Here is a 14,751-nt window from a genome sequence, read left to right as displayed (position 1 = left end):
CCCAGGAGGCAGAGGTTGCAGTGAGCCGAGATCACACCACTGCACTCCAACCTAGGTGAGGGAGCCAGACTGTCTCGAAAAAAAATTAATTTTTTAAAATTCCTCTGTACCGGCCGGGCGCGGTGGCTCAAGCCTGTAATCCCAGCACTTTGGGAGGCCGAGACGGGTGGATCACGAGGTCAGGAGATCGAGACCATCCTGGCTAACACGGTGAAACCTCGTCTCTACTAAAAAATACAAAAAACTAGCCGGGCGAGGTGGCGGGCGCCTGTAGTCCCAGCTACTCAGGAGGCTGAGGCAGGAGAATGGCGTAAACCCGGGAGGTGGAGCTTGCAGTGAGCTGAGATCCGGCCACTGCACCCCAGCCTAGGCAACAGAGCAAGACTCCGTCTCAAAAAAAAAAAAAAAAAAAAAAAAAAAAAAAAAATTCCTCTGTACCTCATCAAAATTATATCAGTAGATAAAATTTCTAGTAAGTCACTTCAGCCTGTAGTAATTCAGAATAAATGCTCGCTAAATAAAAAATAGGTCGGGCATGGTGGCTCACGCCTGAAATCCCAACACTTTAGGAGGACAACACAGAAGGATCTCTTGAAACCAGGTGTTCGAGACCAGCCTGGGCAACATAATAAGACCCTGTCTTTACCAAAAATTTTTAAATTAGCGGGACATAGTGGTACGTGCCTACAGTCCTAGCTACTCAGGAGACTGAAGTGAGAAGATTCCTTGAGTCCCAGAGTTCGACGTTGCAGTGAGCTAAACTCACACCACTGATTCCAGTGTGGGCAAAGAGCGAGACCCTGTCTCTAAATACATAAATACAAAAAAAGTCATGAGAAAGTGTGTTTAATTTCTATTTTGGGAGACAGGGTGCTTTTTCTAAATAATGAATGTCTATCTACAAAGAACTTCCCTTAAAAACCAAACTTTCCTCAACCTCATTTCCTTTCATTTTTCTCTTTCCTTATATTTTCCACACAACAATCAAATCCTCGGCCGGGCGCGGTTGCTAACGCCTGTAATCCCTGCACTTTGGGAGGCCGAGGCGGGCGGATCACGAGGTCAGGAGATCGAGACCATCCTGGCTAACACGGTGAAAGCCCGTCTCTACTAAAATAAAAAAATTAGCCGGGCGCGGTGGCGGGCACCTGTAGTCCCAGCTACTCGGGAGGCTGAGGCAGGAGAATGGCGCAAACCCGGGAGGCGGAGCTTGCAGTGAGCCGAGATGGTGCCACTGCACTCCAGCCTGGGCGACAGAGTGAAGACTCCGCCTCAAAAAAAAAAAAAAAAAAAAATCAAATCCTCTACTGTCTTCCATGCCCTATAACCAGGGTTCTACCCAAACGAAGAAGCTGTATTGGCTGTTTCAAAAACTTTTCTTAGCCCTTCAGCATTCCTGGCAGCACCGTTACTATCAACTTTTCTTTCCTGAACACCTAGTTGTCTCTGTGGCTGTCTCTGTGGCGACTATACTTTTTAGGTTGTTTTCCTGACAGTTCACTATCAATCCTTGGTAATCAGTTCTCTTACTCTCCCAAATATAAACATTTCTCCTCTCTACAAAAAAAAAAAGGCATGTGGTTCCCAGTTTTCCCTCTATGCAGCTTCAACTCTGACTTCACTCTGTAACTGTATCCTAAATTTCCAATACAAAAATCTTTTTTTCTTTTTTTTGAGATGGAGTTTCACTCTTGTTATTCAGGCTGGAGTGCAAGGGCGCGATCTCGGCTCACCACAACGTCCGCCTCCCAGGTTCAAGCGATTCTCCTGCCTCAGCCTCCCAAGTAGCTGGGACTACAGGCATGTGCCACCACACCTGGCTAATTGTGTATTTTTAGTAGAGACGGGGTTTCTCCATGTTGGTCAGGTTGGTCTCAAACTCCCGACCTCAGGTGATCCGCCCGCCTCGGCCTCCCAAAGTGCTGGGATTACAGGCATGAGCCACCACGCCTGGGCTCCAATACAAAAATCTTAGCAGCATTAAAACCAACATGCCCAAAATAGGTCTTTCTTTACTCTTCACTTGCTCTCCTTCCTCTACTACAACTGCTCTAATATTTTTTAATGGTATCACCATTAATGAGTGAGCACCTTGATATCTAAGAATCATCTTTGATTATTCCCTTCCCTTTACCTAATATCCATTTCTGTCATTTCATCCTTCAAAATGCTCCCTTCTTTTCTACTCCCTTTCTATTCCCACATCTTTATAGTAGTAGCATCCTAAGTCCATCTCTAACCTTCCCTTTCAAGTTCATTCTATATAGCACCAATTTACTTTTCTGAAAATGCTCCTTTACTTTTCTGAACCTTTACTGCTCAGTATCTGTCAGGGTACTGCCAGGTCATAATCCCCCTTCCCTGAGAAGTGAACTATCTCCAGTCCACAGAGTTCTTCCTCTGTCTGAGTAACTTGACCTTAATGTCTCACCACAGCAAAATGGTCCAGAGTTAGGTACCTCATCCAAGCCAAACCAAAGTTGGGTTTTTGTTTTATTGTTTCTTAAAGGAACATGAGATTGGGACTGAATTTACTCGCTTTTGAGACAGGAGACGGAAAATATCAGGAGCTGAGCTATCGTCATCTTTCACCAGAGGAGGCAACATGGTGGTTAAGAGGTAACATAGTGGTTAAGAGCTTAATCACATCCCAGACTCTCATAAAACATCTGTTTCTCTTAAAACTATAGTATCCTTACCCGTAAAATGAGAATAACATCCACCTCATAGATGTGATAGGATGCTTAAATGAAATAACTGGCAAAAAACATTTAGCACAGTATGTGGCACATAGTAAACACTTAAAAAGTTAGCTACTCATTGTTGGAACAAGTAGCACAGTAAATCTGCAGAAAAAAAAGAATGGAAGCAAGTATGCAGACAAAAGTAGAAAAAAGATTCCTAAGACTAATTCATGTCCCTTTCTGGGTCAAATATATTTCCATGTTAGGGTTCTTGGCTCCTGTGTCCTTATAAGACAATGCCCTTTCTTTGCTTATCTGTTTCTTACAAAGGACCTGCCTTTTATAATTATACACTACAGGCCGGGCACAGTGGCTCACAATGGTAATCCCAGCACTTTGGGAGGCCGAAGCGGGCAGATCACCTGAGGTCAGGAGCTTGAGACCAGCCTGACCAACATGAAGAAACCCCATCTCTACTAAAAATACAAAACTTAGCTGGCCGTGGTGGCACAAGCCTGCAATCCCAGCTACTCGGGAGGCTAAGGCAGGAGAATCGCTTGAACCCAGGAGGCAGAGGTTGCGGTGAGCCAAGATCATGCCATTGCACTCCAGCCTGGGCAACAAGAGCTAAACTCCGTCTCCAAAATATATGTGTATATATAACACACGTATATTTTATATATATATATATAATCACACACTACAGGAATGTAGAAAAGGTTATGCTTTTGCCTCTTCTTTAAAAATCCACCGGGCGCGGTGGCTCACGTCTGTAATCCCAGCACTTTGGGAGGCCGAGACGGGCGGATCACGAGGTTAGGAGATCGAGACCATCCTGGCTAATATGGTGAAACCCCGTCTCTACTAAAAATACAAAAAACTAGCCGGGCAAGGTGGCGGCGCCTGTGGTCCCAGCTACTCGGGAGGCTGAGGCAGGAGAATGGCGTAAACCCGGGAAGCGGAGCTTGCAGTGATCTGAGATCCGGCCACTGCACTCCAGCCTGGGCGACAAAGCGAGACTCTGTCTCAAAAAAAAAAAAAAAAAAATCCATGGCCAGGCAACGTGGCTCACGCCTGTAATCCCAGCACTTTGGGAGGCTGATGCGGGTGGATCACCTAAGGTCAGGAGTTCAAGACTAGCCTGGCCAAAATGGAGAAGCCCTGTCTCTACTAAAAACACAAAAATTAGCCAGGCATGGTGGCACGTGTCTGTAACCCCAGCTACTGGGGAGACTGAGGCAGGAGAATCGCTTGAATCCGGGAGGCGGAGGTTGTGGAGTAAAAATACAAAATTTAGCCGGGCATGGTGGCAATTGTCTGTAATCTCAGCTACTCTGGAGGCTGAGGCAGGAGAACTGCTTGAACCCGGAAGGTGGAGGTTGCGGTGAGCCAAGATCACGCCACTGCACTCCAGCCTAGGCAACAAGAGCTAAACTCCATCTCCAAAAAATATATATATATATGTATGTATATACACAATATACATATATATGTATGTACATATGCTTATATACATAATGTATATTACAGAGGTTGTGGTGAGCCAAGATCGCGCCATTGCACTCTAGACTAGGCAACAAAAGCGAAACTCCATAACAAAAAAAAAAAAAAAAAAAAAAAACTAGCCAGGCATGGTAGCAGGCGTCTGTGTCTGTAACCCCAGCTACTCTGGAGGCTGAGGCAGGAGAACGGCTTGAACCCAGGAGGCAGATGTTGCAGTGAGCCAAGATCACGCCATTGCACTCCAGCCTGGGCAACAGAGTGAAATTTCGTCTCAAAAAAAAAAAAAAAAATCCTTAATGTCACCCACATCCCACCAAATGATGTTAAAAAAAAATGCCCTCCCACAAAAACTTCTTTTTCTTAAAGAGACAGGGTTTCACTTTGTCACCTGGACTAGTGTGCAGTAGTGTGATTATAGCTCATTGCAACCTCAAATTCATGGGCTCAATGGATCCTCCTGCCTCAGCTTCCCACATAGCTAGGACTACAAGTACACCACCACATGTGGCTAATTTTTTTTTTCTTTTTGTAGAGATAAGGTGTCACTATGTTGCCCAGGCTGATCTCCAACTTAGGTGTGATCTCTCACCTTGGCCTCTCAAAGCACTAGGATTACAGGCACAAGTCATGGCACCCAGCAGCATCTAATATACTTTTTTTTTTTTTGGAGACAGTTTTATTCTTATGCCCAAGCGGGAGTGCAATGGCACGATCTCAGCTCACTGCAACCTCTGCCTCCTGGGTTTGGGCGAATCTCCTGCCTCAGTCTCCCAAGTAGCTGGGATTAAGGTGTATGCCACAATGCCCAGCTAATTTTTTATATTTTTAGTAGAAACGGGGTTTTACCATGTTAGCCAGGCTGGTCTCAAACTCCTGACCTCATGTGATCTGCCTACCTCAGCCACCCAAAGTGCTGGGACAGGCTTGAGCCACTGCACCTGGCCCTAATACACCTTTCAAGATAACTACTTTATTCACATTGACACTTTGACCATGTCCTTAGAGAGAATAAAAGAGAAGCAGGTAACAAGTGGCATTTGAGGCAAATGATGCTGGCATTCTGACACTCCCTATTCATTATCTTCTCTCTCTTAATACCCACCTTATTTTCTTATCTCTTCCAGCCTTCAATCTACTGTGACACCCCCCGGAACAGCCACATCTCCTTGTCAGTGTTTACTAATAAACCATAGGTTCCACTGTGTAGTGACCTATTCACCACAAACCGTAACATGACACAAAGAAAAAAAAGTCAGAGTAGCTCTATAAAGAATGGCCATGCGCGGTGGCTCAAGCCTGTAATCCCAGCACTTTGGGAGGCCGAGACGGGCGGATCACGAGGTCAGAAGATCGAGACCATCCTGGCTAACACGGTGAAACCCTGTCTCTACTAAAAAATACAAAAAAACTAGCCGGGTGAGGTGATGGGCACCTGTAGTCCCAGCTACTTGGGAGGCTGAGGCAGGAGAATGGCATAAAACCCAGGAGGCAGAGCTTGCAGTGAGCTGAGATCGCCCCACTGCACTCCAGCCTGGGCGACAGAGCGAGACTCCGCCTCAAAAAAAAAAAAAAAAAGGTTTCACCAAGTCCCCAACTTTCTATGATTGATTTCATCCTCCATTTGCTAAATCCCATTAGAGTAACAGCTGTAATTCTACTAAAGTGCATTCTCACACAGAACCAAAACATACCATCAGAACTATAAAAAAATTGCTCTGGCCAGGCACGGATGCTCACACCTGTAATCCCACCACTTTGGGAGGCTGAGGTAGGAGGACTGCTTGAGCTCAGGAATTCGAGATCAGCAAGACTTCATTTCTAATAAAATTCAGGCCGGGCGTGGTAGCTCACGCCCATAATCCCAGCACTTTGGGAGGCCACAGCAGGCAGATCACCTGAGGTCCAGAGTTCGAGACCAGTCTGGCCAACATGGTAAAACCCCATCTCTAGTAAAAGTACAAAAATTAGCTGAGTGTGGTGGTGAATGTCTGTAGTCCCAGCTACATGGGAGACTGAGGGAGGAGAATCGTTTGAATCCAGGAGGCAGAGGTTGCAGTGAGCGGAGATGGCGCTACTTCACTCCAGCCAGGGCGACAGAGCAAGACCGTTTAAAAAAACAAAATTAGCTGGGTGTAGTGCTGCAGGTCTATAAGTCCCAGCTACTTAGGAAGCTGAGGCAGGAGGATCACTTGAGCTCAGGACTTCAAGGCTGCAGTGAGCCATGATTGCGCCACTCCACTCCAGCCTGGAGAACAGAGCAAGACTGCCTCAAAATAATAAAATAAAAATAGCTCTGAGACTCAACATACTTTTATAAGCTACTCAAGCATTATTTCTTTTTTTTTTTTTTCTTGAGACAAGTCTCGCTCTGTCGCCAGAGTGCAGTGGTGCGACCTCAGCTCACTGCAACCTCTGCCTCCCAAGTCCAAGCAATTCTCCTGCCTCAGTCTCCCAAGTGGCTGGCAGTACAGGTGCACACCACCACACCCAGCTAATTTTTGCATTTTTAGTAGAGGTGGGGTCTCACCATGTTGCCCAGGCTGGTCTCAAACTCCTGACCCCAGGTGATCCAACCACTCTGTCCTCCCACAGTGCAAGGATTACAGGCATGAGTCACGGCACCCAGCTCATTATTTCTACTGGTCAAAAATTGCCCAGGCAAATACAAAAGCTTCTGCTTTTGCTATATGCCTAGGTAAAGAAGCTGTAATGTTTGTTTTCTACCTTCAGTCTAATTCCATAATCAACATCAAAAGAAAGGACTTGCTATAACAAGATGTCTTGGAATAAATAATAAATCGATAAACATAGTAAGATTTAAAAAAAGGAACTATCACATTTTAAATGGTAGTATGTTTGCATAACTAACGAAAATAAAATCTATTTCTGATATTTCCAGAAATCCAAATGGGAAAAATGCTTGTGGCCACAAAGGATAAACACACCTCCCTCATTTTGTTTTTTGTGAGATAGTCTCTCACTCTGTCACCCAGGCTGGAGTCATGGTTCACTGCAGCCTCAACCTCCCAGGCTCAAGCAATCCTCCTGTCTCCGCTTCCAGAGTAGCTGGGACTACAGGTGGAAGCCACCACGCCCAACTTATTTTTTTTTTTTTTTGAAACAGTGCCACTCTGTCACCCAGGCTGGAGTGCAGTGGCACAATCTTGGCTCACTGCAACCTCCACCTCCCTCATTCAAGTGATTCTCCTGTCTCAGCCCCCAGAGTAGCTAGACTACAGATGTGCACTGCCATATCCAGTTAATTTTTTGTATTTTTAGCAGAGATGGGGTTTTACCAGGCTGGTCTCGAACTCCCGACCTCAAGTGATCCGCCCTCAGCCTCTCAAAGTGATGGAATTACAGGTATGAGCCACTGTGCCCAGCCCCAACTAATTTTTAAAATTTTTCTTTTGTAGAGACTAAGTTGACCAGGCTGGTTTCAAACTCCTGGACTCAAGCAATCCTCCTGCCTCAGCTTCCCAAAGTGTTGGGATTACAGGTGTGAGTCACCGCGCCCGGCCTATCTCCTTTTTTTTTTTCTTTCCTGAGAGTCTTGCTCTGTCGCTCAGGATGGAGTGCAATGGCGTAATCTCAGCTCACTGCAACCTCGCCTCCCAGGTTCAAGCTATTTTCCTGCCTCAGCCTCCCAAACAGCTGGGATTATAGGCGCATGCCACCACGCCCAGCTAATTTTTCTAACTTTTTTTTTTTTTTTTGAGACGGAGTTTTGCTCTTATTGCCCAAGCTGGAGTGCAATGGCGCCATCTCAGCTCACTGCAACCTCTGCCTCCCGGGTTCAAGCAATTCTCCTGCCTCAGTCTCCTGAGTAGTTGGGACTACAGATGCACGCCACACCCAGCTAATTTTTGAATTTGTAGTAGAGACAGGGCTTCACCATGTTGGCCAGAGTGGTCTCCATCTTTTGACCTCGTGATCCTCCCGCCTTGGCCTCCCAAAGTGCTGGGATTACAGGTGTGAACCACTGCACCCAGCACCTCCTTCATTCTTATAAGAGGTTTACAAAAGTTCTGAAATAAGGTAGCCACCCAAGTAAACAACAACAACAACAACAAATATCATTATGTTGGTTTGCCAAAGGGAATGAATGCCTGAAATCAGTGAGTGTTCAAAGTTAAACTACACACCCAAAGATACAGTAAAAAGAATATGATAGTCACTAAAATTACTGTTTTTTTCCCATTAAACAAAACCTAACAGAATTAACAATGTAACTTCCTTATGTTTCTATTTCCATTATATTTTAACTATGATTAACCAGAGAAACCTTCAAACTTCAAGCTTTCTTGATTCTGTAACTAGTTAACAAAGTCCAAATATGACTACATATTTCTATGTTTTCAAAGTATCCAAAATATACTCACTTGATTCCATTTGTTTTTCAGTTTTACAAAATCTGTTTAATACTCCAAGTCAATATTTGTCCTAAATTATCTCTTACATTATGATATTTGAAGAAATGACTGACAACCCCGCAAACTACAACAGGAGTGCAGTTCCTAATTTCCAAAGCTACTCACTAAAGTTTAATGTTTTTGATAAATAGTCCTTACCACTCTGGCTGCTCTCTCCTGAGATTCACATTTCCTGCAAAACCATGGTCCAGTGGGTACTTGAACAATGCCATAGCAAGCTGTTGAAAAATGAAATGTATTAAAATGTTAAGATTCGAAGAACTATGGAAAAATCAAATACCCTTTCAAAGCCCTATTAATTTACCTGTCACTATTCAAGTAAACTACCTCTTTACAAAGTAAAACAGTTCATATCCTATTTATCACACATACAGCTTACTTAATTAAAAAGTAAAAATTTTAAATGCAACTCTTTGGTGTTACTCATCTAAACAAATCAAGGCTGGGTGCAACGGTTCATGCCTGTAATCCCAGCATTTTGGGAGGTCGAGGTGGGAGGGCTGCTGGAGCCCAGGAGTTCCAGAACAGTCTAGGCAATACAGTGAGACTCCATCTCCACAAAAAAAAAATTTTTTTTAATTAGGCCAGGCGCAGTGGCTCACACCTGTAATCCCAGCACTTTGAGAGGCTGAAGCAGGCGAATCACCTGAGGTTGGGAGGTGAAGACCAGCCTGACCAACGTGGAGAAACCCTGTCCCTACTGAAAATATAAAATTAGCCAGGCGTGGTGGCACATGCCTATAATCCTACTACTTAGGAGGCTGAGGCAGGAGAATCACCTGAACCCAGGAGGCAGAGGTTGCAGTGAGGTAAGATGGCACCGTTGCACACCAGCCTGGGCAATAAGAGTGAAACTCCGTCTCAAATTTAAAAAAAAAAAAAAAAATTAGCTGGGCATGGTGGCACGTGCCTATAGTCCCAGCTACTCAGGAGGCTGACCTAAGCCTGTGAAGTCAAGGATGCAGTAAGCCATAATCACACCACTGTGCTCCAGCCTGGGCAACACAGGGAGACACTATCTCAAAAAAAAAAAAAAAAAAAGTATGCTTATTTCTAACTACATAATGATGTGAATGCTCCAAATGATCTAAGTATACATCACAAATCTAATCACAGTCTTGTTTTAAAATTGGTTTGCAGGCTGGGCGCGGTGGCTCAAACCTGTAATCCCAGCACTTTGGGAGGCCGAGACGGGCGAATCACGAGGTCAGGAGATCGAGACCATCCTGGCTAACATGGTGAAACCCCGACTCTACTAAAATACAAAAAAAATTAGCCGGGCGTGGTGGCAGGCGCCTGTAGTCCCAGCTACTTGGGAGGCTGAGGCAGGAGAATGGCGTGAACCCAGGAGGCGGAGCTTGCAGTGAGCTGAGATCCGGCCACTGCACTCCAGTCTGGGTGACAGAGCGAGACTCCTCAAAAAAAAAAAAAAAATTGGTTTTCAAAGTTAATAATTAGCTCAAAACTGAAAATTTTCCAAAATTCTAAAAACACTAATAACCAAGCAGACTTTTGTATGAGCTTGCTAGGCAAAAATCTGAAAATATCTTAAATATTGGAAAGCATTTAAAGAATATAAATTCAGGTCGAGCACGGTGGCTCATGCCTGTAATCCCAGCACTTTGGGAGGCCAAGGCAGGCAGATCACCTGAGGTCAGGAGTTCGAGACCAGCCTGGCCAACGTGGTGAAACCCCGTCTCTACTAAAAATTTTTTAAAAATTAGCTGGGCATGGTGGTAGGCGCCCGTAATCCCAATTACTTGGGAGGCTGAGGCAGGAGAATCAGTTGAACTCGGGAGGCGAAGGTTTCACTGAGCCGAGATCACGCCACTGCACTCCAGCCTGGACAACAAGACCAAAACTCCATCTCAAAAAAAAAAAAAATTTGGCCGGGCGCGGTGGCTCAAGCCTGTAATCCCAGCACTTTGGGAGGCCGAGACGGGCGGATCACAAGGTCAGGAGATCGAGACCATCCTGGCTAACATGGTGAAACCCCGTCTCTACTAAAAATACAAAAAACTAGCCGGGCGAGGTGGCGGGCGCCTGTAGTCCCAGCTACTCGGGAGGCTGAGGCAGGAGAATGGCGTAAACCCGGGAGGCGGAGCTTGCAGTGAGCTGAGATCTGGCCACTGCACTCCAGCCTGGGCGACAGAGCGAGACTCCGTCTCAAAAAAAAAAAAAAAAAAAAAAAAAAAAAAAAAAAATTAGCCAGGTGTAGTGGCAGTGCCTGTAGTCCCAGCTAATCAGGAGGCTGACGCAGGAGAATCACCTGAACCTGGGGGGTAGAGGCTGCAGTGGGCCAAGACTGCCCCATTGCATTCCAGCCTGGGCAACAGAGGGAGTCTCTGCCTCAAAAAAATATAAAGAAAGAGAGAATATAAATTCACAAAGCAGAGTACTACCCCCTGTATGATCACGGCAGAACATAAATTCAGTAAACTTTTTAAAACTCCAACTAGTTAAACTTCTCCAAAAGCTAAACTTCTATTTCCTATTAAACATTTGTAGGACCAGGCAAGGCAGCTCATGCCTGTAATCCCAGCACTTTATGAGACCAAGGCGGGCAGATCCCTTGAGTTCAAAAGTTCGAGACTAGGCCAGGCGCAGTGACTCGCGCCTGTAATCCCAGCACTTTGGAAGGCCAAGGCGGGCAGATCACCCTGAGATCCGGGGTTCAAGACCAGCCTGACCAACATGGAGAAACCCCATCTCTACAAAAAAATACAAAAATTAGCTGGACATGGTGGTCCATGCCTGCAATCCCAACTATTCGGGAGGCTGAGGTAGGAGAATCACTTGAACCTGGGAGACAGAGGTTGCAGTGAGCCGAGATGGCACCATTGCACTCCGGCCTGAGCAACAAGAGCGAAACTTCGTCTCAAAAAAAAAAAAAAGTCGGCCGGGCGCGGTGGCTCAAGCCTGTAATCCCAGCACTTTGGGAGGCCGAGATGGGCGGATCACAAGGTCAGGAGATCAAGACCATCCTGGCTAACACGGTGAAACCCCGTCTCTACTAAAAAATACAAAAATCTAGCCGGGCGAGGTGGCGGGCGCCTGTAGTCCCAGCTACTCGGGAGGCTGAGGCAGGAGAATGGCGTAAACCTGGGAGGCGGAGCTTGCAGTGAGCTGAGATCCGGCCACTGCACTCCAGTCTGGGCGACAGAGGGAGACTCCGCCTCAAAAAAAAAAAAAAAAGTCGAGACCAACCTGGGTGACGTGGTGAAACCCCATCTCTACCAAAAATGCAAAATTAGCCCGACATGGCTGTCCTGGCCTGTGGTCCCAGCTACTGGGGAGGCTGAAGTGGGAAGATGGCTTGAGAGGTCAAGGCTGCAGTGAGCTGTAATAGCATCCTGCATGCCAGTCTGAGTAACAAAGTGAGCCCCTGTTTCCAAAAAAAAGAACTTGTAAAATGTGTCTGACTATAAATGTTCTATCAGTCAAAAAACACGGCATAGGTATCCAAAACACGGCATAGGTATCCAAAACACAGCGTCAGTGCCCCAAAACTTTATTCAGGTGTACTGCTAGAAAGGAAAATTTAAGATTTCAATGAAAATTTTCTATACTGGAAAACAAAAATTACTATCAAACTTTGATAGTTTATCATCCAATTCATAATAAATGGCCTTCAAAATGCCAGTGAACACGGGATGACCTTAAAATCAGTATCTGGTTTTGTCGCACATTGTATTCACTCCCTAAAAAAGCAAGACATGCAACTTTGCTCTTCTTTAAAAGTCTACGGCCAGGCGCAGGGGCTCACGCCGTTAATCACAGCACTTTGGGAGGCCGAGGCAAGAGGATCACCTGAGGTCTGGAGTTTGAGACCAGCCTGGCCAACATGGCGAAACCCCGTCTCTACAAAAAAAATACAAGAAATTAGCCGGGTGTGCTAGGGTGTGCTTGTTATCCCAGCTACTCGGGAAGCTGAGGCAGGAGAATTAATCGCTTGAACCAGGGAGGCGCAGGTTGCAGTAAACTGAGATGGCGCCACTGCACTACAGCCTGGGTCTCAACAAAACAAAAAGTAAAAAAATAAAAGTCTGGGAACAACAGCATTCTCAGAGTAAGTTAGTTCACTACCTCAGAATCATCACCACTGCATCTAAGTCTCCCTTCCCAAGTGTGACATTCGTTTCTCTACAAAATGCACTTTAGCACATGTTCAAATTTTTCTGTCTTCCCTTTAGCGGTAGTCCTTTCCAATAGACGACTAAAAATATCTGCATCACTTAATGCCAGATTCAGAAATGCGAAGGGACATGGAGCCACCAAAAAAGAATGTAGACTGTTTTGTCCTGGATTCCTTACCACGTGAAATGGGGACAAGTCGGCCACTTCAAAGGCCAGAAAAGTATCTTATTAGTGTCTCGGCCTTCTTGTATATCCAAAAGCCTCACCAACTGCTAACAACCAGAAATAAACTAAGAGGCTCCCCAAAAGTCACTTAGCACCGCCACCTCTTCTCTTCAGCCACCTAGCTGGTGGTGGCCTGCCGCGGCCACCCCACAGGCGCTGCAGCAGCCCCGCCATTCTTGCACGGTCAGCAACGGACTCTGCCATCTCCTCCGCAGGCAGCTACCGGGCAGCGGCGGTAGGGCCCGAGCCTTCTGGCTCGGGGTGCAACGGGCCCCGAATCCCTACCCATCTAAAGAGGCGAGGCGACTCCCGGCCTCCCCGCCCTAGCGCCCAGTTCCCGAGCCCGTCTCCACGCCACAGGAAGTCTGCAAACACTGCGGCAGACAGGCGGCGGCAGGCCAGAGGAAAGGAGGACGCTCCACTCTCCCAAACCCACCCCCCATGGCCCCAGCGACCCCAGGAGGGGCGCGCGCCGCCCCCGCCCCCGCCCCCGCCCCCGCCCCCAACCAGCCCGGATCTCGAGGGCGCGGCCGCCGCCCTGCCCCGCCCCGCCGAGTCAGCAGCCCCCGGCCCCAGGCACAGGCGGCGGCCGAATGACACTTGAGAGAGTGAGAGCGGAATCACATGACAGTCCGGGCCACACGCACTTTCTCCCACATGCGCGGCCCACACCCCCCGCGCCCTGGCGCGGACCCTCCGCGTCCCTCCCGCGGCCGCGGCACGGGGCGGGGGCGGGGGCGGGGGCGCCGGCGGTTGCGGCCCAGGTGGGGGCGGCGGTGACCGTTGGGCGAAGGCCGGCGCGCCCCGGCGGGCGGTTGGGTGTTTACCTTGATGCACCGCGACGCTGCAGCCGTGCCCGTCGCAATAAACCAGCGGGTTCTCGGCCCAGCCTCTCTCGTCTGAGCAAACGCAACAGCCTCCAATCATCTCCTTCATACTATGGGAGACCTCGTCCTCCAGTGACACGGGCCGGTCGCTAGAGACCATCTAAGAGGGAGTTGGGGGGACCATTAAAAAACACATGCAAGCCGATTAGTACTTCCCCCCAACACAGCCCCCCGCGCCCGCCCCGGCGTCCCCCGCCCGGCCCGGCCCTGCCGCCCACCGCTCGCTCACTCGGGCTTTGCCGCTCAGTCACTCACGTTCCGCACAGGAGTCAGGAGCCATGTCCTTGCTGATTCCCCCCACCTCCCCTCCACCGCCTCCTCCGCCTCCTCCTCCTCCTCAGCGTCTTCCCTCCCCACCTCCACCCGGCCGCTAACGCGGGCGCCCGGAGAGGGCACACATAATCAAGTAGGCCTCCGCACAGGCGCACTGGGGGGGCTCCCGCTGGGCCAGGGGCAGCGAGGGAGGGGAAGGGGGCTGCGCTTCCTCCTCCGAGCGTCACTCGGCGTGCGCGCCCGCCCTGCGGCCGGCGTGAGGGAGGAGGCCCGGGCGAGGCGAGCCCTGCGTGCGCGCCGCCGTGGCCGGCCGGCTGCCCCCGGCCTACCTCTGGGGCCCCGCCCCCCTCCCCCGCGCCGTTCGCCGCCGCCGAGGTGTGCTAGGGGTGGGCGCGAGGGGAGCCGGCGGCGCGCGGAGGCCGGAATGAGCCGACGCGAGGGCGCGGGGGCGCGCACGCGGGGGCGGGGACGTTAGGGCCGCCCTCTGCAGCGCTGGTGGCGAGGGCCGCGTGTGCTCGTCGGGAAGAGGCCTGGGAGGTGGCGGGGGAGGCGGACGACCAGGGCTGGGAAGGGGTTTTCTCAGAATCGCCAGAGGGCACTCCCCGGGGG

General features: G+C 48.6%; 1 protein-coding gene across 50 annotated transcripts in view; it reads right to left on the bottom strand.

Annotated features, from left to right (window-relative positions):
• LOC709083 (protein AF-10) overlaps positions 1-14,380 on the bottom strand; it is a 218,583-nt gene extending 204,203 nt beyond the window's left edge. For 34 of the 50 annotated variants that reach the window (XR_013397953.1, XR_013397954.1, XR_013397956.1 and 31 more), the window contains exons 1-3: positions 14,125-14,380; positions 13,810-13,969; positions 8,759-8,838 (exon numbers count right to left, since the gene is read on the bottom strand). Coding sequence is in view for 34 of the 50 variants with exons in the window: in XM_015146587.3 (XP_015002073.1) it covers positions 8,759-8,838; positions 13,810-13,969 (240 nt within the window). In the remaining 16 variants the exon portion in view is untranslated. Of the gene's footprint in view, positions 1-8,758; positions 8,839-13,809; positions 13,970-14,098 lie in introns of all 50 variants that reach the window. The other 16 variants (XR_013397955.1, XR_013397958.1, XM_015146586.3 and 13 more) reach the window with 1 other exon arrangement.
• Between the last annotated feature and the right edge of the window lie 371 nt (positions 14,381-14,751).

The sequence above is a fragment of the Macaca mulatta genome, chromosome 9 (genome assembly GCF_049350105.2).
Source record: "Macaca mulatta isolate MMU2019108-1 chromosome 9, T2T-MMU8v2.0, whole genome shotgun sequence".
NCBI classification, from domain to species: Eukaryota; Metazoa; Chordata; class Mammalia; order Primates; family Cercopithecidae; genus Macaca; species Macaca mulatta.
Note: the sequence above shows the minus strand (reverse complement) of the source record. Positions and strands in the feature narration are given on the sequence as shown.